Source organism: Pseudophryne corroboree, chromosome 6 (assembly GCF_028390025.1).
Source record: "Pseudophryne corroboree isolate aPseCor3 chromosome 6, aPseCor3.hap2, whole genome shotgun sequence".
Lineage (NCBI taxonomy): Eukaryota > Metazoa > Chordata > Amphibia > Anura > Myobatrachidae > Pseudophryne > Pseudophryne corroboree.
Window position 1 is genome coordinate 180,524,781 of NC_086449.1, and position 26,847 is coordinate 180,551,627.

Here is a 26,847-nt window from a genome sequence, read left to right on the forward strand (position 1 = left end):
AATTTTGGATGTGAAGTAAGTGGCAAAGTCAAGAGCAGAGAGTGAGGAAGGGAGACGAGGTGGAGGTGGGCAGAGGAGTGAGTTGAGAGTGGTAAAGAGGCGCCGGGGGTTGGAAGACTGGGAGGAGATGAGGTTCTTGAAGTATGACTGTTTAGCAAGAGAAAGGGCAGCACTGAAGGATGAGAGCATAAGTTTAAAATGGAGAAAGTCTGCCTTAGAGCGTGATTTCCTCCAGTGTCGCTCAGCAGTACGTGAGCATTTTTGCAGATATCTGGTGCATTTGGTGTGCCAGGGTTGAGGTGTTAATTTGTGAGGGTGAATAGTGGTTGGTGGAGCAACAGAGTCAAGAGCAGAAGTAAGGGATGCATTGTATGTGGAAGTGGCTTGTTCAGGGCATGATAGAGAGAGAATAGGAGAGAGAAGTGAGTCAAACAAGGAGGAAAGGAATTTGGTGTCAATAGCTTCAATGTTACGCTTAGTGATCGTAGCCTTAGGAGGTAGAGATGGGGAAGTCGAGAGAGATAGGTTAAAGGAGAGCAAGTGGTGGTCAGAGAGGGGAAATGGGGAGTTGGAAAAATCAGAAATATCACAGCGGTGAGTGAAGACCAGATCCAGTGAGCTCCCATTCACATGGGAGGGTGAGGAGGTCCACTGGGAGAGACCAAGTGAAGAGGTGAAGTTAAGGAGTTTAGAGGCAGGGGATTGTGTGGGGATGTCAATAGGGATGTTGAAATCACCTAGGATAATGGAGGGAATGTCAGAAGAGAGGAAGTCAGGAAGCAAAGTTGTCGATGAATTTGGAAGCAGTGTCAGGGGGCGGTAAATGACAGCTACTCTAAGATGTACTGGTTGGAAGAGGCGTATAGTATGGACCTCAAATGTAGAGAATGTAAGGGATGGTTCTGGTGGTATGAGTTGGTAGGAGTAACTAGAAGGTAAAAGGACCCCAACACCACCCCCATGGCGACCCCCATGTGTGTGTGAATGTGAGGCCCCCAGCAGAGAGAGCAGCAGGAGAAGTAGTGTCAGAGGGCGTAATCCAAGTTTCAGTAATGGCTAGTATGTGTAGGGAGTTGGAAATGAAAAGGTCATGAGTGGGGACCAGTTTGTTACAAACAGATCTGGCATTCCACAGGGCACAGGATAGGGGGTATGAGTTTGTGGGAGAGATGTGAATGAAATTATCAGGGTTGCTGTAGCGATGAGGTGAGATTAACTTTGAGGGCAGGGATGAGAGAGTGGTAATGATGCGGGTGCCTGAGCTAGGAGGGGAAACTGCAGGAGGTGGGCAGGGAGGGAGGTCAGTGTGATGTGGATGGGATTGTGGGGAGGTGACAGGGAGGGGGTGGAGGGAGCAGGGCTGAGTTGTGGGGTAGCAGGACCATGGGGCAGAGGTGAATGAAAGTGGGGTAACAGGAAAGGAGGGGGAAGGAAACAGAGGGATGGAGGGGAGACAGAGGAGGAGGTGTAGGAGACTAGGGGGGAAGGATAAAGATACATTGTTAGGTAGACACTGAGTGATGTGGGGAGTATAAGAAAGCCTTGACATAGTGTTAAGTAGGTAAATAGGTTGAGGGAAAGTGGAAGTAGGAGAGGAGAGTGTAAGGGAATCCGAGCAGAAGAATTGCAGAAATGCAATACTTATTATACTTATTATACTTCATACATTTTTTCCCTATGACAATCCTTTACTATATCAGTTTGCAATCTATATATTAATAAGATTGCACAGGCTGTGAATTGCTCATGATCAGTTTATTGGTCCATCATACAGTAGGTGCATGTAAAGAGGGGTTCACCCAGAGATTCGTGTGTATGCCCATAGCGATAGCGATGCGCAGGCTCGTGCGTCACTCTCGCCGGTTCTAGATTGTTACCGCAAGAACAATCTAGTCAGGTCGCTCACTTCACCGCTGTGTGAAGCGAGCAGCCACCCCCCCTCCCCCTTTCCTCCGCTCAGCACACATCGCGCTGAGTGCTGAGCAGGGGCTGAGATGTTTCCTGGGCGGTCTGTGCTAGATCGTTCAGCACACATCTCTATCGTGTGTACCCCCCTTAAGAGAGGGGTTAATCTAGATAAGACAAACCAGACACAAAGGGGGTGCGGCCCGCAATCAGGTATCACCCGGCTTTTGCTCAGTGACAGGAGCCAAGTGTTGCACTGTTACATTATGTGCAGCACTCGGCTCCTGTCACTGTGTAGGAGCTGGTACTGCAGCCACAGCACTCCCCGGGGGCAGCCCCACCTCCCAAACCCCCGAAGTGACAAAAAAACAGGTGTCGGGACGTAAAAGCCCCGCCCCTCCAGCGAAGCCACAGCCACTTCCCTTTTGGGTGGCACTGCACCGGGTGTCCACAACGTAAGTGACGCCTCTGGGATGCATGTCTCTTTTACTAGTCCAGTGCAGAGTGCTGGGGGAATAATGTCTGGTTCTTCTAATACAACACATTAACAAGATTTTGTACCCAATATGTGAGGGTCCGAATACATGTATCCCTTTTATTCTTAGTGAAAATCACATCATTATGGACCTAATTCAAGGTCAATCACAAAAGCAAAATCTTCCTGGGGCATTTGTAACATGTGCAGAGAGAGTTAGATGTGGGTGGGTTGTGTTCAAACTGAAATCTAAATTGCAGTGTAAAAATAAAGCAGCCATTATTTACCCTGCACAGAAACAAAATAACCCACCCAAATCTAACTCTCTCTACACATGTTATATCTGCCAGTGACTGGGAAAAGAGATATTTAGAATGGGATGTAGTTAATATACCGGCTGTCAGAATCCCGACATCCAGGATCCCAACACCGGAATCCTGACAGCCGGTAAAATGACGTTGGTCAAAATACCGACTGCTTCCCGATATTCCTACTCGGGTGGTGGGCCCGATGGTAAATGGTGATGGTGAACCGATGGTGAATAGAACCGGGCCCGAAGCGTGCGCTCACTGCGCTCCCTGCTGATATTGCGGCTGCCGGGATGCCGCTGTCGGGATCCTGACAGCCGGCATCCCGTCAGCCGGGACATCATACTGAACCCATTTAGAATATTCTACAAACCAGTGTGTGTAAGTGTATTGCTAGATACTGACAATCCAATGGCTGCAGAGCTAGTGAAAAGCCACCCTCCAATGAAGCTGATCGTGGACTGATGGATGGAGTCAGCAATGACGGAAGTCATGGCAGGTCCCTTGCTGGGGTGGTCAAGAACCCATGTCTGATGTATTGTTATTCACGCCATTTGAGAAATGGGATAATCCACATTTTTTCTCAGAAAAAGTGTGAATACCACTGCATGTGACCATCTCTTTATATGTTTCAGTTGGCATTAAACTGAGGGAGCACTGTTGTGGGAAAAGTGTAGGCTTTTTACCAGGATGAAAAGGACAGTCTGCACCTTGAAGTAATTACACAGAAGTAATCATAATAACTTTTTATTGTCCATCTCTGTGTGAACAGTTTTAACACACAGAGCCATGTGATTCCCAGTGCACAGCTGCACTATACCCACCGCACACAGCTGCAGGATTCCCACCGCACACAGCTACAGATGTCCCACTGCGCACAGCTGCACTATATCCACCGCACACAGCTGCAGGATTTCCACCGCACACAGCTACACGTGTCCCACCGTGCACAGCTGCACAATTCCCACTGAGTACAGCTGCACAATTCCCACTGCGCATAGCTGCACGATTCCCACTGCGCACTGCTGCACGATTCCCACTGCGCACTGCTGCACAATTCCCGCCGTGCACTGCTGCACGATTCCAACCGTGCACAGCTGCACGATTCCCACCGCACACCATATGAGAGATTCACATTGCCTGGCTGCCTGCGTAATACTTAGGATGAAATATCTGCTGTTGGAATATAAACATTATGCTAAGCAAGTAGAACAAACAGCCTCAAAACCCAGTTAATTATCAATGAGGCTTAATTCTCATCACTCATATTAATTGTGGAATTATACCTTTTCTCCAAGAGACTCTGGCTAATAATCAATCCATTTGTCTCTTTTAAGATAAGCTTCATTTTAGTGAGCAGTCTGTCTCATTCAGGAGACGGATGGTTGGACTTCGGGCCAATGAGATTAAAGGCTTGATAGGGATTCATTAGTCAACGATAATGAAACGGGTTCAATCGAAGAAGATCTTTTAATATGTGTTATTTGTATTCATGGTTAAATGATGTTGTAAATAAGATACCTTTACTGCTTTGCTGATGAGCTAAAATTCAGGAAGCTTAACTGTTTCACGCCACCTCCATTCTAACGTCTAGACGTCCTCCTATTACCTCATACAGCTGATTTGGCAATGTGACAATAATATATTACAATAATATAATGCAACACACCAAGGGAATGCTTATCAGTTACTACTGTATTTGTGGGATAGCCACTGTGGTGTTTTTAGCGGATATAATATTACGTTTCCCCCTCGAATACATGTTTGGGGGGAACGCAGGAGATATCTGCTGCAGTCTCCCATTTTGATTGCAAATGCAGTCATTGTAACCTATAGGCTAAATAACCTATAGGCTAAATCCCCAGGACAGGGATCCATAGGATCCCTCCCCGCACATGCATGGTCAGGCGCCATGGGGTCCCGAAGAAGAAGGAATGCAATAGCATTAGCCATCACTTCCCTTCTTACACACCGCAGGGACAGACCCACTGACCCTGCAGGTGTTTTTATTTACTACCGTACATTCATGTGATCCTCAGTTTCATATTACCACAAACAGCGGCAAGATTAAATTTTATTAATTGGGTTTTATTAATTGGGTCTAATAATTAATAAGTATGCCCCTCAAAATTTTAAAGTCACCTTTTGTATGTTAAATGTACATGTAGTAACATTGGGCAAAGAGAGCTAATGTACTTGCTCTAAACAGACACATTTACATGACTGATTAAGGCTAATATATAATTGGCGGCTTTAGACTATGGCTGGCTACACCCTAGAGTGATGTGTATGTGGCCGATCCGACGGGCGGCAGGTCCATACATCTTGCAGTGTGTACACACTTGCACGATGCAGAGGGCGATGGCACGATATACGATCCCGTGATGCTTTTGGCAGCATGGCATCGTACACTATATCTTCTGGTTGGCCATGCAGCACGGCCGACCGGGAGATATTGATGGAAGCGCACAGTTGGGCATACAGACTTAACGATATGCCTGATTTGTTGTTTCGATTTGCCCGAAAACTACAAATCAGGCCGATATTGTTTAAATGTGTACCCACAAACATATACGTTATTAAACAAGCCTGGTACTCTTAAAATACTTACTTTGTTGTAGTTTTAGTTTTATGCACATGAAGAAAAAAAGCAATACCATCCACCAAATACCCATATACCTTATGGTTACAGAATTCCCCGTTAGAGGTGCAGTGTAATCCATGTCAACAAGTGCTTGAGTCCTGACAAAGAAGGCGTCAGGCACTTAGTAAATCTGTCCCATCATCTGATTTCTTTGTGTCTGGTGGTGCTAGAAGCTGGAATCAACAAAGCCCCATTAGAACATGCTCTCTGAACATATGGTGAGTTCTCACTAAGGAATGTTGTTAGAGAGGTACACTTAATGGATCAGAGGAGGGAGGTGTTTATGCCTCATAAAATATAACAGTAAAACAGTACGAGCAACATAGAAGAACCTATGAAACTAGACCTTCAGGGCAACTAAATCAATTAGACATAATGTACAGAGAACATGCCCTGTGAAATGCACCAACAGAGCTGTTATTGTCTGTCTGCAGCACATTATTACAGGCAGTAAACAATATATCCCTGATTTATTTATCCCCAGACAGTATGCAATTGTTGAATTTGTAGCTACGGGGTGAAAGGTTGCATGACTCACTAGTCCCTTTGTTCCTCATTAGACCCTTCGGCTCGCCTGGACAACCCTTGGCAGCCTACCTTTAAAGATATTGAAACAGATGTACTAAGCCTTGGAGAGAGATAAACTACCAACCAATCAGTTCTTAACTGTCATTTTTCAAACACAGTCTGTAACATGGCAGATATGAGCTTATTGGCTGATACTTTATCTCCCTCCATTTTATGACACTGCAATGCTTAGTACATCTCCCCTAATATCTTATTATCACCTTGAAAGTACATTGCTAAATTTTCTTTGTGTCATCGAGAACTTAGACTAGACTACAGTAAACTAGAGTAAAACAACAGGTCCAGCTGAGTGAAAGAAGGAATACACATGCAATGTAGGCTTGTAACAATGGTGGAGATACTGTATATCAAGAAGTGGAAAGACTGAAGATGTGGTCCAGTGGATAAGTTTCCCATAGGAACCGATCAGGTTCAACTTATCATTTTATAGAATGTTCTTTATAAATGCTACCTCTAAGCTGATTGGTTGGTATGAACAATTTCTTCACTGGTCCACTGCTCCACTCTTTTCATTACTTGATCCATCAACCCCACACAATGAAGCATAGCATGCTAAAGACTAACTAAAAATGTACATTTTAAAATGACAGGGTATACTGAGTTATATAATAATATATTGGTTTGTGTTCAAGTTAAGTCTCCAATATCCGAAACACTTGGACCAGAAGCATTTCTGATATTGGATTTTTTTGGATTTTGGAATACCTGGATTCTAGATGCCGATTCCAGCTGCGGGGGCGCTCCGGTTAGTGTCACCGGGGGTGGAAGGTCTGGCAGGTGTCACGGTGGGGTGAAGATGATGGAGACAGAGTTCCCGGTGAGGGCTACACATAAGAATGGCTGCCACGCTACGCCCACGCCACCAGTTATAGGCTATTGATACTAGATGACGTCATGATGTCAGGTCACGTCATGATGTCACGGCTGCCCAAAAACGACGGTTTTCAGATTATTTTGGGTTTTTAAGGATAAGGAAGACTCAACCTGTATTATACAGTATATACTGGTTGGCAGAAGATATTGGATTGGCATCTCATAAATACGTCACACAAATATTCTAGTAAAAATTAAAACTTCAAATTGTTCTGTCAGGTTTCCATATGTATGGAATTAAATATTATTTAATATGGATATTAAATAATAAGACTGATGCTAGAATTTATGTTTAATTATATTAAGCACATTTTAACTCTGTTCCTCTTCTATGTACTCCCCTTCTGCATCCACACACCGCTGCATCATATTTTCTATTGGTCAGAGCGTGTTGTGGCTCATTATCTGTCAGCTGTCTGAACAGCTCCGTTGTTTTCTTCTTTACTTCAGTAACTGATGCAAAAAAACTGCAGACCCTGACATTTTTTAGGATACCAGCATTTTCAAGCCCGTCTGGTGGCCGAAATATTGCACTTCCAGGACACGGGAGCTGGCTGAAGGCCTTCCCGAGACAACACATTCCCGTACCTGTTTTTTACATTTTATGGTCCATACATTATCCCCAATTCCAGCGCAGCTAAACATTTCATTCTGGTACCAGCAGAATGATGAATATCTGAAGTTTTATGATACCAGCTGCTTGAAAATCTGACCTCAGACAGCAGTGGCTAGCTCAAGTTCTCACCCATTTTTACGACGCATGGGAAAAACACAACTTCTTCGAAGGCTGAATGACAGCAAACTTTGCGGCAGAGGTGAAATTTGAAAACCATTTTGGGATAGTCCAAGGTCAAAGTTTCCCCATTCCCTTTTATCTCACGCAGCATGCTTTATTTTTAACAAGTACAGTCTTGTTATTTAATAGCCACACCTCATATATGAGCAGTTCTCAAATGATCATCTGATGGATTGGGGCTGTTTTTCCAGTGGCAGACACAGCATATAGAGACATCAAGCGGGATTGCTCGAACGCTGCACTTTTCAGCTAGAAAAGTGTATTTATAAGAGCTTAATTGCTACCATGGTGACATACTGAAGTGAAAGGGACACGCGGCACCCAATTCTTAAAAAATCAATTAACCTCTTAAAATGTTACAAGGAACATTTTTAAAATGGAATATATTTCTTATGGGAGGAGGAGTATTACCCTTACACATCAGTCTGTCTTCAAGGGCGCCATTGAGCTGTTATGCAATGCTGGAAACATGTAGCGTGTAAGCACTGCCATGCGTCACCAACTTAAAGGGTCAGACGGCTCTTTAGAAGTATGCTCCGTGATTGGTTGCACTCTAAGGCCAAGACCACTGTGGGCTAGTGATGGTATTGCTGCATATTCAGTGGACATTTATGTACCTTTAGCTGTAACTTTTCTATGCATATATGGTAAACGCCTTGCAGAACATTTTAAATTCATGTGACATAAAAAATACATTGTTTGTGGTTGCTGCACAAAAAGTCTGTTTTTATTGGGTATTGCGAAATTCTACAACTTTTCAGAAATACAGTTAAGAATGCCAAATTGATTTCTCACAAATATTTAAAATGCCCGCTCTAATATATATTGCAGACGCCAGGCGCATCTTATTACCATATACGATAAAAGTGCGCTGTACATCGCAAAACACTGTATCCCATAAGAGAAAACAATACACCCACACATTATCTGAGTTCCAAAGCTCATTGATGTATATATTTGTTATTAAAAAGGATATGGATTCAATATATATTACAAAGTACAGTATACCTATAGTTACATGGTTACACTCACACAGTAAGCAGTTAATACATAAAGTTACATACAGTTACATACAGTTTCAGTTACATGCCAGCGATACAATACCATTATCCTTAAGTTATATAAATTCGTCTTTACATATCACTCTCTCTCTCTTTAATGTAATGCTGGGACTCCATCTTCCTCTGAGACCTTACAGCAACTCTGAGACCAAAACAGGAACTAAGCTCCTGTGTGACCATAGTGTTATCTAGTTTCTGGGGGAGGGGTTCACGATGAGTCACCAGTTTCTTTGTATATGCTGAACAGGTTCAGCCTTGGGGATGTCCAAAGGGGCTGGCCTGAGTTTCCTGTTCATTACCGGTTTTAGAATATCTATTGTTCTAATAAAAGTGATTTTAGCTTTTATACATTTAATCATAATTCCGTGTTGCAATGTCCTACAACTTAATAACAAGTATCAAATGAATCCACACATTAATCTGGTCGTTTCAATAGTAAATATGACAGGTCTATCTTGTTTCGTTCAAATAATACACATTCATGACATTAATTCATTAGATCATTTTAAATCATCATGATGTCTGGCGCTTGATATTATTATAATTATGTACTGTATGAAATAAGTGTCGAATCCATCTCTGTGGCATGTCTATGTAAATGCGTGTGTTACCATATATTGCTGCACATATTTGCAAGTATAGCGACTTAAATGTGTGTAGTTTGTATGTTCTCTTTATGTAATATTTTTGACTTCGACACAGTACTAGCAGGATTGTATAATCATACAGTACAGTAGCCCAACATCATAGTGAATGTGAAAAACAATCAAAGCAGTATTTAATTGATCTGTATCCTTAGAACATTCTTTTAAATACATCCGTCAATGGTTTATGTTGCATGCATTAGGATGCGTAAAGGCAATCAATGTTCATAATAAAATAGCATTTTAATGCAACCTTCAAGACCTCTCAACAAGCCCTGTCAATAGATTAGCAACATGTTATGAAGTGCTTGAATGTGTAGCATCATTGTTGGCATTTCCAGATTCTTGTATCAGTGCACTGTCAAAGCCGACAGCCTTTGAAGTGTTCCTCTATCCAACAGACTCATCAAACTGCGGCACAGATGGAATTCCAAAATCACATTGTGGTCAGCCTCTTTGGGTACATTGGCCTGCAGGACTTTGTCATGCCTCTGCGCACCAGTAACTTCAGCTACCAGGAACTGAAGCCAGTCATCTTTCTTGGGCCTCTCAGGCACCTTAGGAGAGAATGGAAAAGCATTCAGCATTTCCCCAAGCTGTTTGTGTTTCCAGTAAGTGATAGTCAAGTCCTTAAGTACATAGTTGTCCTATTAGCATGTTTACAGGTGTGTTCATAGTTGTGTACATGACTTAAACTCATTAGGCTCATTCTTGTAATTTGAGTAACAAAGTAAACATGATCATTTGTAAAGGAATGACCACAATAATAATTACTAATCTTTTACACATATGAAGAACATAAAAAAGATGAAACAATGTATTATTTATTTATTAAAAGTTTCTTGTATAGCACAGCAAATTCCGTTGCGCTTTACAACTGGACACAACAGTGATAAAACAAAACTGGGTAATAAGAGACAGTCACACAAACTTACAATCTATAGGGAAATAGGCATTGATACAGAAGGAAAGGTATGATCTATGGCAAAGGTTCTTGGTGGGCTGTATGATATGGTTGCACAGCAATGTTGCCTTGGGGTCAGGAGGATGGGAAAGTGAAGAAAGAGAAAATATGTGAGGACATGTGTGGACTGTCCAGTGGGGGATGCAATTGGATAGGAAAGTTTATAAAGGTTCTGTGGGCGGTTCTTAAGTTTGATAAGCTTGCCTGAAGAGATGGGCTTTCAGGGAATGCTTGAAGGTTTGGAGACTAGAGGAGAGTATTATTGTGCGTGGGAGGGCATTCCACAGAGTGGGTGCAGCCCGAAGAAAGTCCTGCAATCGTGAATGGGAGCGAATAATGAGTGTGGATGAGAGACATAGATTTTGTGAAGAATGAAGAGGTCAGGTTGGTAGATATTTTGAGATAAGCAAAGAGATGTATGTTGCTGTGATTCACTAATAAATGTTGCTTTTATATAGGGGTCTGGCCTGTCCTGTGCTAATCTGAGGGCTGTAAATATATACCAGTGTTCCATGTGTGTGGTCATGTCATCTAACTGGACCCATAGAACAAAATATTTGGAGGATACAGAGTGCACACAGGCCACCCGTAATGTCAGGTCCATGCAGTTTAAGACAAGAATTGGTAACACAGGTAAGTAAGCTTCCGAGCTCCCCACTGGTACCTCAGTTATGATGTATATGATGCAGATGCAGTATGCATTAAAGAAAATAACATAAAAGGCTAACTCTTAGATGTTATCCACACCTGCTCACCTGCGTTACTTTCCATGTTACAGCTTCCTACTACTGAAAGACATCTCCTGATCAAGACATTCATAAATACACATTACAGTGCCCCCCCCTACCATCATATCATACGGTCATCGTCATAAGCTGTTCATGCTGGCTGTATGCATTCTGCGGTATTGGCATCAGGTGTTCATAAGGGAGTTTAAAAAATAAATAAATAATTGAAAGGCCAGTACAGTGCGCTCTCACCCAAGCACATGAAAATAAATGGCCAGAAACACCCAAAATTTGCTCAGGGGTACAGTTTTAGGCACAACTTAAAAGAGGAAATGCCCTTTTGTTCCCAAACCCCAGATGCAAAAAAGTCCCTTGGGGACAAGGGTCTTGGGGAAGTCACTTTTTCCTGGGATCTTCTGAAGCTTCACCTAGGGACAAAAATCTTCTATCCTCCCCCAAATTCATAGATGCTCCCGCCTTTCATATGTATGCAAAGTTGTAGTTATATTTGCAAGTGACCACCCTTATCCATACACTTAGTTTGCTAATTATCATCATCATCGCACACTTACACCAGACTGCACATGATGCAAATGATACGTCTGGAAATGTTTACACATACGTCCGGCTCTGCATAGTTTGCAGTTCCTTCAAATCGCCATCACTGGACTTTGCTCCATTAGAGCCCAGTTCCATCTCCTCAGTCACAAATGGAGATGCAACTGAAATGTGTATGACTCTGCATTGCCCATACTTGAAGACACTTGTTTCTGGAGCATGCACAGCAAAATATGCTCTGCAAGTAGGTATACATTCCACGGCCATAACTAGGGGTGTGCAAGAGATGCCATTGCAGGGCTAAGGGGATGGCATCTTCGCTGCACCATTGCTTTTGCTTCTGGATAGCAGGCTTGGCATGGCACCCTGCAGCTAGTATCACTGCTGCAGTGTTGCCATGTGCATTTCAGTTACCATGTACACTGACATTGCTGATTGGCAGTGTGGAGCTTTGGTGCACAGGGACATAAAATATGCCAGTTTTCCTCTTTGAAAGAAGTGACCCACCTCTGATTTCCTAGAAAATTAAACCTGACTGTGAATGTTGTAATGACCATTTCCCCTAAAAAGTGTCATATTATCAAGCCAGTAGAGTCAACCCCCAAATATACAACTATGTATAATAATGAATGGTGTGTATTCATTGTGTCGGCATTCAGAAATTCAACACCAAAATGTTGGCATGGTCTGAATGTCGACAGTTAAAATATCAACAGTTAAAATGCTGACATTCACAATGTCAACATATACATAAAGTTGTTAATGTCGATAGGCACAATATCGGAAGTCCATGTTAAGGTGTAAGGGTAAGGTTAAGCTGAGGTAAAAATACTATAATATGTCTGCATGCCAACTGTTGACATTCACAGTAACAAAATGGAGAGAGTGATGGAAAAACGCTGGACTGTCTGTGTGAAACCCAAATACTATGCTGCATACATAGCAACTTAGCACTTACTATGCACATGTGCACTGTTAAGTGGGTACCTGTGCCAGCGCTACGCGCTCAGCAGCTCCTGCAATGCAGGGAGGCGCCGAGCCTGAGAGGCGCTCTCCCCGCTCTGCTACTCTGCTGATCTCCGCAGCTCGTGCTGGCTGCCGCTGCGCCTGTCAGGCAAGCAGCGTCACCGACAGCGTGAAGCATGGCTTTATGGCAGCTGCCCGACCCCAGCAGTGTCCCAAGTCAAGCCAGCGTTCCACACACACAAGCCCCGGAGGGAGAGACAGCAGCTAAACCCACGCCTGGAGCTGCGGCCACAGCAGGGACCAGCACATGCCCGCGGTATGTGTAGACGCCGAGCACCCCTCAATCCCAAAACAGTTTAGGGAGTGGGGAAAAGGGACTGTAGTGAGTACCTGCTGAGCGTTTTAACCCTAGACCACCAGGTGAAACATAGTTATAAGAAAATTTTAATAAACTGATCAATTTAAAAGCAATTCAATAGGCATACATAAAACCACACAAATTATATGTAGGGTAATATATATATGTATACACACATACATACACACATATACATATACAGTTGTGCTCATAAGTTTACATACCCTAGCAGAATTTGTGATTTTCTGGCCATTTGTCAGAGAATATGAATGATAACTCACAAACTTTTCTTTCACTCATGGTTAGTGGTTGGGTGAAGCCATTTATTGTCAAACAACTGTGTTTACTCTTTTTAAATCATAATGACAACAGAAACTACCCAAATGACCCTGATCAAAAGTTTACATACCCCAGTTCTTAATACTGTGTATTGCCCCCTTTAACATCAATGGCAGCTTGAAGTCTTTTGTGGTAGTTGTTATTTTCTCAGGTGGTGAAGCTGCCCTTTATTCTTGGCAAAAAGCCTCCAGTTCCTGTAAATTCTTGGGCTGTCTTGAATGAACTGCACGTTTGAGATCTCCCCAGAGTGGCTCAATGATATTGAGGTCAGGAGACTGAGATGGCCACTCCAGAACCTTCACTTTATTCTGCTGTAGCTAATGACAGGTCGACTTGGCCTTGTGTTTTGGATCATTGTCATGTTGGAACGTCCAAGTACGTCCCATGCGCAGCTTCCGGGCTGATGAGTGCAAATTTTCATCCAGTATTTTCTGATAACATGCTGCATTCATCTTGCCATCAATTTTGACAAAGTTTCCAGTGCCTTTGTAGCTCACACATCCCCCAAAACATCAGCGATCCACCTCCGTGTTTCACAGTAGGAATAGTGTACCTTTCATCATAGGCCAGTGATGGCTAACCTTGACACTCCAGCTGTTGTTGAACTACACATCCTAGCGTGCCCTGCTACAGTTTTGCTATTTGGCCATGCTAAAACTGATGCAGGGCATGCTGGGATGTGTAGTTCAACAACAGCTGGAGCGTCAAGGTTAGCCATCACTGTCATAGGCCTTGTTGACTCCTCTCCAAATGTAACGTTTATGGTTGTGGCCAAAAAGTTAAATTTTGGTCTCATCACTCTAAATGACTTTGTTCCAGAAGTTTTCAGGCTTGTCTCTGTGCTGTTTGGAGTATTGTTAGCAGGATGCTTTGTGGCATTTGCATAGTAATGGCTTTATTCTGGTGACTCGACCATGCAGCCCTTTTTTCTTCAAATGCCTCCTTATTGTGCATCTTGAAACAACCACACCACTTTTTTTCAGAGAGTCCTGTATTTCAGCTGAAGTTATTTGTGGATTTTTCTTTGCATCCCGAACAATTTTCCTGGCATTTGTGGCTGAAATTTTTGTTGGTCTACCTGACCGTGATTACTTTACACATAATCCCTCATTTTCCACTTCTTAATTAGAGTTTGAACACTGCTGATTGGCATTCTCAATTGCTTGGATATCTTTTTATATCCCTTTCCTGTTTTACACAGTTCAATTACCTTTTCCCGCAGATTCTTTGACAATTCTTTTGCTTTCCCCATGACTCAGAATCCAGACACGTCAGTGCAGCACTAGATGAAAGATGCAAGGGTCTTTCAGGAGTCCAGAAACTCACTGACCTTTTATACACACACACTGATTACAAGCAAACAGAACACAGGTGAGGATGGTTACCTTTAGTAGCCATCCAAACCCGTTTGTGTCAACTTGTGTGCATGTTATCAGGCCAAAATCTCCAGGGTATGTAAACTTTTGATGAGGGTCATTTGGGTAGTTTCTGTTGTAATTATGATTTAAAAAGAGTAAACACAGTTGTTTGACAATAAATGGCTTCACCCAACCACTAACCACGAGTGAAAGAAAAGTTTGTGAGTTATCATTCATATTCTCTGACAAATGGTCAGAAAATCACAAATTCTGCTAGGGTATGTAAACTTATGAGCACAACTGTATATATATAAGGTATGTCAGACAGACAGCGGCACTAGGAGGCGATATAGAAGAAATACGGTGCGTTTATTACATCACTTCAATCCATCCGTTTCCGGACCATACAGTCCCTCTGTCAAGGTGATAGAGGGTACACCTTGTATGCACTGTTTTTCTTCTACATCGTCTCCGACTGCCGCTGCCTGTCTGACATACCTTCTACAGATTTTTTCCAGATGGCACCGGAGCAATTACCTAGACAGCAAGGGTGAGTGGCGATTCAATTTGCTGTATATATATATATATATATATATATACAGTATATATATATATATATATATATATATGTATATATATATATATATATATATGTATATATATATATTTATATATATATATATATATCAGAAAATGAAGTAAATAAGAGCGCCTAATAGTGTTGGTGTGGAAATTTATATAAAAGATAACTTAGCTTAATAAAACTTTCAGCCTGATGATTCTCAGAGGTAAAACATGTAAAAGAGAGATAAAAACAACATAGTGTGTACTGTTTTCAAACGTTTTTCAAAAAATACAAGCATTAGGAACTTTGCTAGTTCCAATAATTTTGAAATAAAAACAGTAACAATTTATTAAACAGTAGTCCTGTCACAGCCACAGGTGGTAGATAAAAATAATTAAAAGAATGTATCTCGTCTGGTCATAAATATAGGTAGCACACGTACAGACTCAGATAATATAAACAGCTTATTTGTCCGCATAAGGATAAGCCATAGGTAAAGAAAAGTATTCAGGCAGATTCACTATCTGTAATAGCAGGTATCAAACGTACAAGATTAGAATAAAAAAACAGCTTATCTGTCCGCAAATGGGAAGACTCAGATAATATAAACAGCTTATTTGTCCGCATAAGGAAAAGCCATAGGTAAAGAGAAGTATTCAGGCAGATTCACTATCTGTAATAGCAGGTATCAAACGTACAAGATTAGAATAAAAAAACAGCTTATCTGTCCGCAAATGGGAAGTCCAAGGGATAAGTATCAAGTTCCTGTCCCAACGCGTTTCGTCCTTTGTATGAGGACTTCATCAAGGGGATAACTCATATGGATAATACAGGATATTTATACCATGGTTGGTAGTCACATGTGAGCAAATTAACATGACATCACTTCCTGTCAGTAATGATGGTGAGACAAATAGTCATTATATATCTGTCAATATAGTGTAAGATCAATAGGTGGATTAAACTAGTTCACAGCAGAGATAAAATTAGAAAGAAAAAACAAAGAAATAGAATAGAATAAGAGAAAAACGGTATGGAACGCATATGACGTCACTTCCGCCCAATTGGAACGCATTACGTCACTTCCCGGTGGCGTCCCGCTTATTTACAAAAAGCATATGTGGAGAGGTAATTTTATATAAATATAGGCACATTACGCATGGACGTAGGTTCACGTTGTTAATGTGTCCCTGATCGTGTTTTAGAGTTGCACAATAAAGTCAGTGGATTGTAGCTATAGCAGACGCCGATATAGCGGAACGTCATTTCCGGCTGACGGTGAAGGAACGCATGGTGACACGCATACTCTTCCGGTTTTTGTCGGAGGGTCTCGACTGCACTGGGAGTTGATTTGACAAGACATCACTTCCGGCTAGCGGCGGTGAGGGGAACAATGGTCTTCAGGTGTCAGTCCCTTGTTTAATTGCGTCCCTATTTCCTCATGCCTGGAACGCACAGCCATCTTACTGATTCTATTTGATAGTAGATGCTTCAGAGAAGTCCTGGAACGCACAGCCATGTTTTATTTAAATTACATAAATATATAAATGTATATAAAAAGTGTTTAAAAGGTGTTATAGCTAAGAATCCTCAAGAAGATATGGTGATAAAGTGCATAGTGAAGTTAGTGCAATGGTGATTAGTATAAAACCGATTTTGGAGTAAAATATTTTTTATAATATTTTAAAAAGAATAATAATAGCAGAATAAAAAGGTGATGAAAGTGTTGAGCAGTTTAAGACTCATAAGAAAGGTGCAATTTCAAAGCCTTCGTTGAATCCTGAAGGTGCCAGTGTTTTTAATTCGAAAATCCAGAACATTTCCCTTTTCGACAGTTTGTTTAAAATGTCACCGCCCCGCTCTCCAAGGCTTACAATTTCAATTCCTTTAAAAGTAAGATCATTTGGATTGGAGTTGTGTTTCTCCTGGAAATGTCTATAAATGGCATGTGTCGTAACTTTATTTCTAATATTTCGTACATGTTCTTGGATCCGTATTTTTAGGCACCTCTTGGTCTTTCCAACATATTTTAGGCCACAGGTACATTCTAGAAGATAAATAACCATGGTGGAATTGCAGTTAATGAACTGTTTAATCGTATATTCACAGGAATTGTCAATATTAAAGAATGTCTTTCGATTCCTATGGACCAGTTTACAAATAATGCAGCTTCCACATTTATAGCTTCCTTGGCATTTTATTGTTGAATTCACAGTGCTGGATTTTAGTAGGCTCGGAGCTAGAAGATCCTTGAGATTATTGGTTTTCTTGTATACAATTTGTGGATGAGGAGGTAGAATGTCTTTGAGGACTGGGTCCATCATAAGGATGTTCCAATGCCTGTTTATGGATTGCCTAATAATGGCTTCATGGCAACTGAAGGTGGTAATGAAAGGGATGGAGTATTTTGATTGATCCTGGTCTCTTATCTTTGGATTTTTCTGTACAAAATTTTCTTTTGTCTTTTCAAGAGCTTTAGATATGGTTTCTTCAGGATATTCCCTTTCTTTAAATCGATCGGCATATAGTTGAAGTTGGTGGTCCCGGTCTTCTTTTAGGCTACAGTTTCTTTGTATCCTATGAAACTGTGAGTATGGAATGTTTTGTTTCCAATTCTTTTGGTGACAACTTCTATAATGTAGGTAACTGTTTGTGTCAACCTTTTTTATATAGTTGCATGTAGTAATCTGCGATTCTTTGGATGAAAGTACCAAGTCCAGGAATTCAATCTTGGTTTTGTCATGCTTTTCAGTAAATTTAAGGTTGAACTGGTTAGTAGAGATTTTCTGAAAGAAGTTGTGAAATGATGTTTCTGATCCATCCCAGATAATTAGTATATCGTCGATATACCTCTTGTATACAATTAATTGATTAACGAAAGGATTATTTGAATATATGTTCTCTTCCTCCCAGCTGCCCATCAGGAGATTAGCGAAACTAGGGGCAAATATAGTCCCCATGGCAGTTCCGCATATTTGCAAGTAGAAATGTTCCTTGAATTTAAAGTAATTGTGACTCAGAATGAATCTGATAAAATCACAAACAGCTTTCTTATGTGTCTCGGTCAAGCTGGTGTCTCTATCTAAAAACTTCTTGCAAGCTGAAATTCCGGTTTCGTGGATGATGCATGTATATAGACTCTCGACGTCGATAGTGACCCAATAGTATGTTTCTTTCCAGGGTTTGTCTTTTACAATTTCTAATATACTATTTGTGTCCTTCAGGTAGGAAGGTAGTTCCAGGACGTATTTTTTTAAAAAAAGGTCTATATATTTCGATAGATTGGATGTCAAGGAATCAATCCCCGCAATAATAGGTCTTCCCGGTGGGTTTGTTAAATTTTTATGAATTTTCGGCAGAAAGTAGAAAATTGGGATTGTTGGAGATGTGTTCATAAGAAACTGAAATTCATCTTTATCCAGAACGTGGCAATGTAGATAATGTACCAGTAGGGTTCTCAGATCATCTGTAAAATGTTGAGTAGGATCTTGCTGTAACTTTTTGTAGGCTTTGGTGTCGCTCAGGAGGCGTGTAGCCTCTTTTTCATAGTCTGATCTGTCCAGGATAACGACACCCCCTCCCTTATCCGCTTGTTTGATCACAATTTCAGAATTATTCTTAAGGTCTTTCAAAGCCTGTTTTTCATGGTTTTTAAGGTTATTCTGCTTCATGGGTGGTAGATCTTGTTCACATAGATCTTTTTTCACTAAGTCATGGAATACAGTGATGTGATTTCCTTTCGATTCCAGAGGATAATATTTCGATTTTCTTTTCAGGCCCGATTTGGATTCGGGAGTAGGGTTGACATCTGTCTCCTTTTTAGCGAAGTGTCTTTTAAGTGTGAGGTTTCTGGTGAATTTGTTAAGGTCTATAAAAGTATTAAATTTATTCATTTGATTTGTTGGTGCAAATTTGAGACCTTTATTCAATAGCGTGATTTCAGAGTCGCTTAATTTGTGTTTTGAGAGATTAAATATCCCATTAGAGGTGTCTTCTATGTTGGTTGGTATCTCCTTTTTGCGGTTTTTCCGCCTTCCGCCCCTTGTTCCTCTTCTTCTTGCAAGGTTCTTTTTGTCGGTGAGAGTTTCTTGAACCTTTCGTGGAAGAATGTTTTCCTTTGAGGTTGTAAACTGGGAGTGTATGGGTCGGGAGATAAAAAATCTGAATCACTATTTGAGTCTTGTCTCTGCAATGCTGAGAATCTATTGTTCATGGCAAATCTTCCTTGTTGTGGTGTATATCTCTTTTGTATTCCAAAGTTCTGTCTTGTTCTCTGCTCGCGAGGGGTATTTCTCCAACCTCGATTCTTCGGATTTTGGTATACTGGAATTTTATCCAGTCTGTTTGTATGTAAACACAGTTGTTTGACAATAAATGGCTTCACCCAACCACTAACCACGAGTGAAAGAAAAGTTTGTGAGTTATCATTCATATTCTCTGACAAATGGTCAGAAAATCACAAATTCTGCTAGGGTATGTAAACTTATGAGCACAACTGTATATATATAAGGTATGTCAGACAGACAGCGGCACTAGGAGGCGATATAGAAGAAATACGGTGCGTTTATTACATCACTTCAATCCATCCGTTTCCGGACCATACAGTCCCTCTGTCAAGGTGATAGAGGGTACACCTTGTATGCACTGTTTTTCTTCTACATCGTCTCCGACTGCCGCTGCCTGTCTGACATACCTTCTACAGATTTTTTCCAGATGGCACCGGAGCAATTACCTAGACAGCAAGGGTGAGTGGCGATTCAATTTGCTGTATATATATATATATATATATATATATATATACAGTATATATATATATATATATATATGTATATATATATATATATATATATATGTATATATATATATTTATATATATATATATATATATATATATATGTACAGGGCCGTAATTAGTGGTGTGCTAGCGGTGCCCAGCACACAGTGCATCGGCACAGTGGGCGTAGGACCACCAACAGCACCCGCATTGCCGCCGCCGCAGTAGTATTGTGCGGGCATCAGCAGCTTGGCAGCTGCAGTGCCCGGCTACTTGTCACATAGGTAGCTGGGTAGCACTGCAGCTTTCCATCCCTCGTTAGACTCGGCCTCTGGGCTTCCCCTTCTATGTCTGCAGCATTTGGGCGGGAGGAGGCTGATGGAAGGCAGCTGCTTTAGGAGCAAACATAAGTTTAAAAAAGCACACACACAGTCAGTCTTTCTCTCCCCCCATGGCGTAATGTAAAAGACTACCTGGCATAATATGTATAAGCGGCATTACAACTGTGGGCTTTATCTGTATAAGAGGCACAACTACTGTGGGCATTATGTGTAAGGGGCACTACTACTCTTGCCATTATGTGTGTAAAGAGCACTACAACTGTGGGCATTATGTGCATAAGCGGCGCTACTACTGTGGGCATTATGTGTAAGGGGCACTAATGTGCGCATTGTGTATAAGGGGTACTATTTGGGGCATTGTGAATGATGGACACTACTATATGGTGTAATGTGAATCAGGGGTACTGTGTGCAGTGTAATGTGAATAAGATTGTGCTACTGTGTGGGTACTTTGTATTGGGGGTACTGTTGTGTGACCTTACCCCTTCCTTGTGAGACCACACAAATTTGGTGTGCACTATGGGAGGGTGCAAATTTCTAGTTTGCAGGGGGGCGCCGAACACCCTAGCACCGGCCCTGGTGGGTACGTCCATCATTATTGGGTTCAGTGATCCTTCATTGCAGTTATCTTGTAGATCAGCCCGAAGCACTGTAGTAGCAGGCAGGGGTGGATTGGCCATAGGTCTCACAGGGAAGATTCCTGGAGAGCCGATGTATCTTTGAAGACAGTTCTCTACCATTTATGGTAAAACTAGTTAACATCGGCCATGTATCATCAATGGTTTCTACATTGCACACTCTCTATCAAATCTCAGTGTTAGGGAGGTGCTGCTGCTATGGCTATACGGCATACTACACCTTTGATGCTGCCGATGTGAGACCACTTCTGCAAATTTTTCCAGGGCCACCGTCAGTTCCCAATCCGCCTCTTTTAGCAGGGGTACATGGAATGCACCCTTGTGTCTGAGCCAAACAATTTTCATCAGCTTCAGAAATTTGAGCATATTTGTCATTTATCCAATGCAAGCGCTTATCCAATACAAGCATTGCTTTTATTATTTTTTATTACGCTTTTATAACGCTTCTGCATAGCAGTCACATAGCTGCCATTCCACCCCTCTCCATAGAGCCTCCCTAATGGATCCCACAATCCATATATCTTCTAGAGTGTGACAAGTTGTTACTGGATAATTTCATTGTACATGCATCATAATTACACATCTTTTAAATGAGATTCTATGGTACTGAACAGAGGTGTGTACATTCTCTAAGTCCCAAGGGCAAGTTAAATTACCCCAATTAATACACAGCTCTCCTGGAAAGAAGAAGGCAGATTAAAGCCCAGTCTATTACATTATAAAGAAACTAGCATTTAAATTCCATTTCCACTTACAAATAAAGTAGTGCTGGAGTAATGGATTATGCGAGGACGGTCATTATTTTGGCAATACAGAATGGAGGTTAATAATAATCATAGCATGCACTTGTGGGGAGTAGAATTAATGAACCATTGCTAGTTTCTCTCTGGCAGAGTCAATAAGATCCTACATGTGTATTTGTGCAGAGATGAGAAGCTGGTGACCTACAACTAGGTTCCAGCAAATGCCTTTACTTATGATAATACACGCTAATGGTTCTTCATTGTCCCTGCAGCTGGCTGTAAATCTCACAGCCATTCTAATTGAATAGTTGAGAATTTATGAGCTAATAAAGTTGCAGATACTTTGTACTTATCATAAGATTTAATACGCGTCACTGTCAGATGGGCAATTTCTTAAACCTGTCTGAGGTATAAATCAATGGTTTTGCATGTCTGGATTTACAATTTGGGGTCAGCACTCTGATGTGCCACATTATGCCAAGCTTTAGCCTGTCTGGATTGCCTAAAAGATCAAGCTCTTACCACCTATAAAATCACATAGAAGGGCATTGCACATATACAGGTCTCTGCACATTGGCATCAAAGCATATGTACTGTACCAAGAATGGCTAAACTCACAATAAATCTGCACTGTAAGATGGGCAGGGACGCTGCACAAAGAAAACTCTCTCTTTTTTTCCCTCCACCGTTGATTCACCTGCGCAGTTGGAAAGCTCACACTCCCTGGACGGCATGCCGACATGCTAATCATGTGATTGAAAGCACTTTTACAGTATCAGCTTTACAACTCAAAACATGATGCTTTACCAAAAATGTTGTTAAGCTGACACTGTTAAAATGCTTTAAATTGCATTATTAGCATGTCAGCATGCTGTCTTTGGCCCACCACGGTCTCTGTGATTGGCGAAACCACTTGCTGATCCCCAAAATATATCGTCCATATGACCTGTAACTTCCCCTCCTGACAACTGCTGTTTTGGGATGGATCAAGAAACATTTTTTGGATGACCCTGTGTATACTTTCCTCATATGTGACCTTTACTAATAACTACCACCAATACTAGTATGGAGAAGCTCCTATTCTATAAACTGATCCATGAAAACAGCATTAAAGCTTTTACCCACATAACACAGGCATATATTCTCCATGGGCATTGGACTCAGGGTCGACACCAATTAGGTCGACACCCATTAGGTTGACCATCATTGGTCGACAGTGACTAGGTCGACACTAGAAATAGGTCGACACAGCCATTAAGTTGACATGAACAAGGTCAACATGAAAAAAGGTTGACATGAGTTTTTAATTTTTTTTATGTAGTTTTCTTCGTCAAGTGACCGGGAACCCCAATTAGTGCATTGCGTCCCCTTGTATGGCTCGCTTCGCTCGCCATGCTGCGGGCAAGGTGCCTCGCTCCGCTACCGCTGCCCTCGGGCACAGGTTACCATTCCCAATCGTAGCCCACGTGGATCGTAAAGTATGAAAAAGTAAAAAAAAATGTGAAAAGCTCATGTTGACCTTTCTTCATGTCGACCTTGCCCATGTTTACCTAATGGCTGTGTCGACTTATTTCCAATGTCGACCTAGCCACTGTCGACCAATGGGTGTTGATCTAATTGGTGTCAACCCAGAGTCCGGTTACCATTCTCCACTTCTACAGTCTTGTTCACGTTTCTTATTCCACACAATGAGTTTTTGCTTTTACCTGTGGTCTGAAATGTCGACATATTGCTAGGAATATACAGCTCCTCTGATTAAACGGTTGTGCCCCTTCCACATGTCCTGTAGCTCTGGTAACTGTGACATGCAGGTCTACGGACTACCAGTAAAATCTAGTAGATTTGCAAAAAAAAAAAAAAAAAATAGTGCATAACTTTCCAAAATGTCATATTCTCTTCAGATGTCTCTTACTGTGTACACCACCGCGAGGCCCGAGGACATACCCGTATTCTGTGTTGCGGGGGAAAAACATTATTTAGTCCTCAGGCTATTTCCAGCTTTTATTTTGCACAGAAAGCTGAAATTAAATGTATGTAGCATTGCCTTATGGTATGAGGACAGACACATACACATTTATACAGTATATATCACTATAAACATTGACAACTAGGCCCTTTCCTGTATTTGTATGGCTGTCTCTTCCCCTTTCTGATATCAGCCCAGACTTTGTAGAGTGAAAAATGCAATATTAAGCATTCTCCCGGTCTCCGTAGTAATGTAATTCTTTGTAATTGAACGAGAGTTTTATTAAACACCTCTCGGGATGAACACTTTCCCTGTTCTCTGTATCCAAACCTTCACTTTCAATTACTCGCCTTATGTTGGCAGCTTAAAAAAAATTTAAACTGCATTACCAAAAAACTAAATTACCGTCCCTCAGGAGTCAGGGCCAGCCAGTTACAGCTTCTCATTAACGCGTTCAGTTCTAGAATCCGTGAATCCACAGAAGCTAGAAAACGTGAATGTTAGTGGGTTAATAAAACACAGGGAATACATAGTCTACTGCAGGGGAAAAATACATGGAACAACGTGGAAAGAGGTAAGAGACATACTGGAAGGATTCTCATTTGTATGAATGGAAGTGATGATGCAGAGTTTGTTTTCCAGTCTACAAATATATAAGATCAGGCAATATGATCAACCTGTTAAGAGACTGAAAATGTGGATTGAACATTTGCTTTTAATATTTTTTCCACTGCAATTTGCATGTACCCCCAGAGCGGAGGTTTGTATGTGGACATCAACCTCCAACCTTCTGTAGCTATGAGTTTTTCCCATTTTCAGTAGTTATTTTCTTATTCCGTGACCTCAGTGGCAAACGCAGGATTTGCATGGGGGGGTTTCCAGAACTGGGCGGAGCCAATCATGGGGGTGGGGACTGAGGTGACCCAGTATATGCTGGGTCCGTAAAACTAGTGTGTCTGTGTGTGTGTGTGTGTGTGTGTGTGTGTGTGTGTGTATATATATATATATATATATATATCTATCTACACACACACACACATATATATATATATATATATACACACACATACACACACACATACATATACACGGGTGGTCTTCAGTATGCCGGCGGTCGGGCTCCCGGTGACCAGCATACCGGCGCCGGGAGCCTGACCGCCGGCATACCGACACTTATTCTACCTCGTGGGGGTCCACGACCCCCCTGGAGGGAGAATAGAATAGTGTGGCGCGCGTAGCGTGGCGAGCGCAGCGAGCCCGCAAGGGGCTCATTTGCACTCACCACACTGTTGGTAAGCTGGTGGCCGGCCTCCCGGCTCCGGTATGCTGGTCGCCGGGAGGCCGGCCGCCCGGGAGATCGTAGTTAACCCATATACACATATACATAGCATATTAAACATGCATACATATATATATATATATATATATATACACACATACAGTACACATATATATACACATGTATATATATATATATATATCATATGTGTGTGTGTGTGTGTTTATATGTATGTATGTATGTATATACACGTGTATATATGTAGGCACATGGATATATATGTACTATAATTAAAATAAAGTAAACTTTTATTGCACTTGCAAGTGCCACCAGGAAGACAGCAGGCTGCAGAGGACGCTAGACAGTCATTAATAATACTCATGCAGCTAAAAAAAAAAAAAATTTTTTTTTTTTTAGTGGAGGGGGGTTTCTGGGTACTCGGAAACCCCCCCTGGGTGCGCCACTGGACCTGGGTCATCACTTAGATCCAGCCCTGGCTCTGGTTGGGCTATACTCTCTCGATTTTTATTGCAACCTGTTGCTAGAGTTTGTTTGTTTTAGTGTTCAGTTCTGCTCAGTCTCCCTGATGTGAGCCCCAGTTTGTTCCCTGGAATGGGTGCAGATATGTTGCAGGGCCAAGCCAAAAGTAAAAATGCATAATCTCAGAGCTACTGTTGCCTTAGTAGTTGAGAGGAAAGTTGAACTCTCTGGGCTGTCTCCCAAAGTTCAGCTTCGCATTAGCTCGTCCTTTGTGAGAAAGGGGAATAGTTTGGGCCTCTTGCCAGAGTCAGGGACAGTTTTTGCCTATCATTTAGGTACAGAAAGAAGTAAAAAAAATTAATTGTCTGGCGCATCATTCTCTCGGGGGAATTCAAATGTTTGAAGAGTCAGTTGGGTGTCTGTTTTTTCACTTTTTTCCTGTCTATTAGATAGGAAAATACAGACACCCAACTAACTTTTCAAACAATTGAATTCCACCCTCTGTGTCCATCTGGCAGCCGTCAATGACTTTCACCTACCATGGGCCACTCATCTCCCCAAGCTCTAGAGATGGGCAATATTCACCTCTAGGACGTGGACCGTAACACATTTTGACCTAAATGTTTAACGTATACTTGATATATAATAGTTTTTATTTATCACCCATAATTCCAAGCCCTGCCCCAATCACACCACAAAGCGAAAAAAAACAGTCCTCTGTCATCTGGGCTCTATTCACAGACTATAAATTACAAATACTGGGCCTGATTCTGAGTCAGCAGTTTGCTTACTTATGGTAATTCAGTGGTAATATGTGGAAGCCTATCCGGCAGCTGTCATCATTTGTAACTGGGCTTGCACTCGCCCCATGCTGGATGCAAAAACTCCATCTGAAAAAGGCGCAACATCTCCATTGCATGCCACCATTGAGTAAGAAAGTGGCCCTAGACGTGCATGTCACTCCCACGAGATGGAACAGCTCCGTGCGATCGTACGCTCACTGCAGTTACCGCCCAGAAGCGTGGTCCATTGGCAGATGGAAAGTGTGGTCCATTGGCAGATGGATTATTCCACATGCACTAGCAGTCTCTGTATTATTATTATTATTATTATTATTATTATTATCATCCTTTATTTATATGGCGCCACAAGGGTTCCGCAGCGCCCAATTACAGAGTACATGAACAAATAATCAAACAGGAAAACAGCAACTTACAGTTCATGACAAGTATAGGGTAAATGAACATAGTTACATCAGCAGATGACACTGGAAAAAGTATCAGGTGGCAGAAGACTGCTGGATTTGGTGCAGTTGAAGATTATTAAAGTAATAAAGGATAAGCACATGAGGGAAGAGGGCCCTGCTCGTGAGAGCTTACATTCTAAAGGGGAGGGGTAGACAGACAGGGGTGACACAGATGGGGTACATAGAGAGCGTAGAACAGAGGGTTAGGATGAGATTTGGCTGGTGTGAATGCCAAATTGCTTTCTCACAA

General features: G+C 41.7%; 1 protein-coding gene across 7 annotated transcripts in view; it reads left to right on the top strand.

Annotated features, from left to right (window-relative positions):
* The window catches only part of KCNU1 (potassium calcium-activated channel subfamily U member 1), a 513,844-nt gene that overhangs the window by 444,547 nt on the left and 42,450 nt on the right, over window positions 1–26,847 (top strand). For all 7 annotated transcript variants that reach the window (XM_063925441.1, XM_063925446.1, XM_063925442.1 and 4 more), the window contains 2 exons: window positions 9,696–9,905; window positions 10,717–10,891. In XM_063925441.1, coding sequence (XP_063781511.1) covers window positions 9,696–9,905; window positions 10,717–10,891 — 385 coding nt within the window. The remainder of the gene's footprint in view (window positions 1–9,695; window positions 9,906–10,716; window positions 10,892–26,847) is intronic.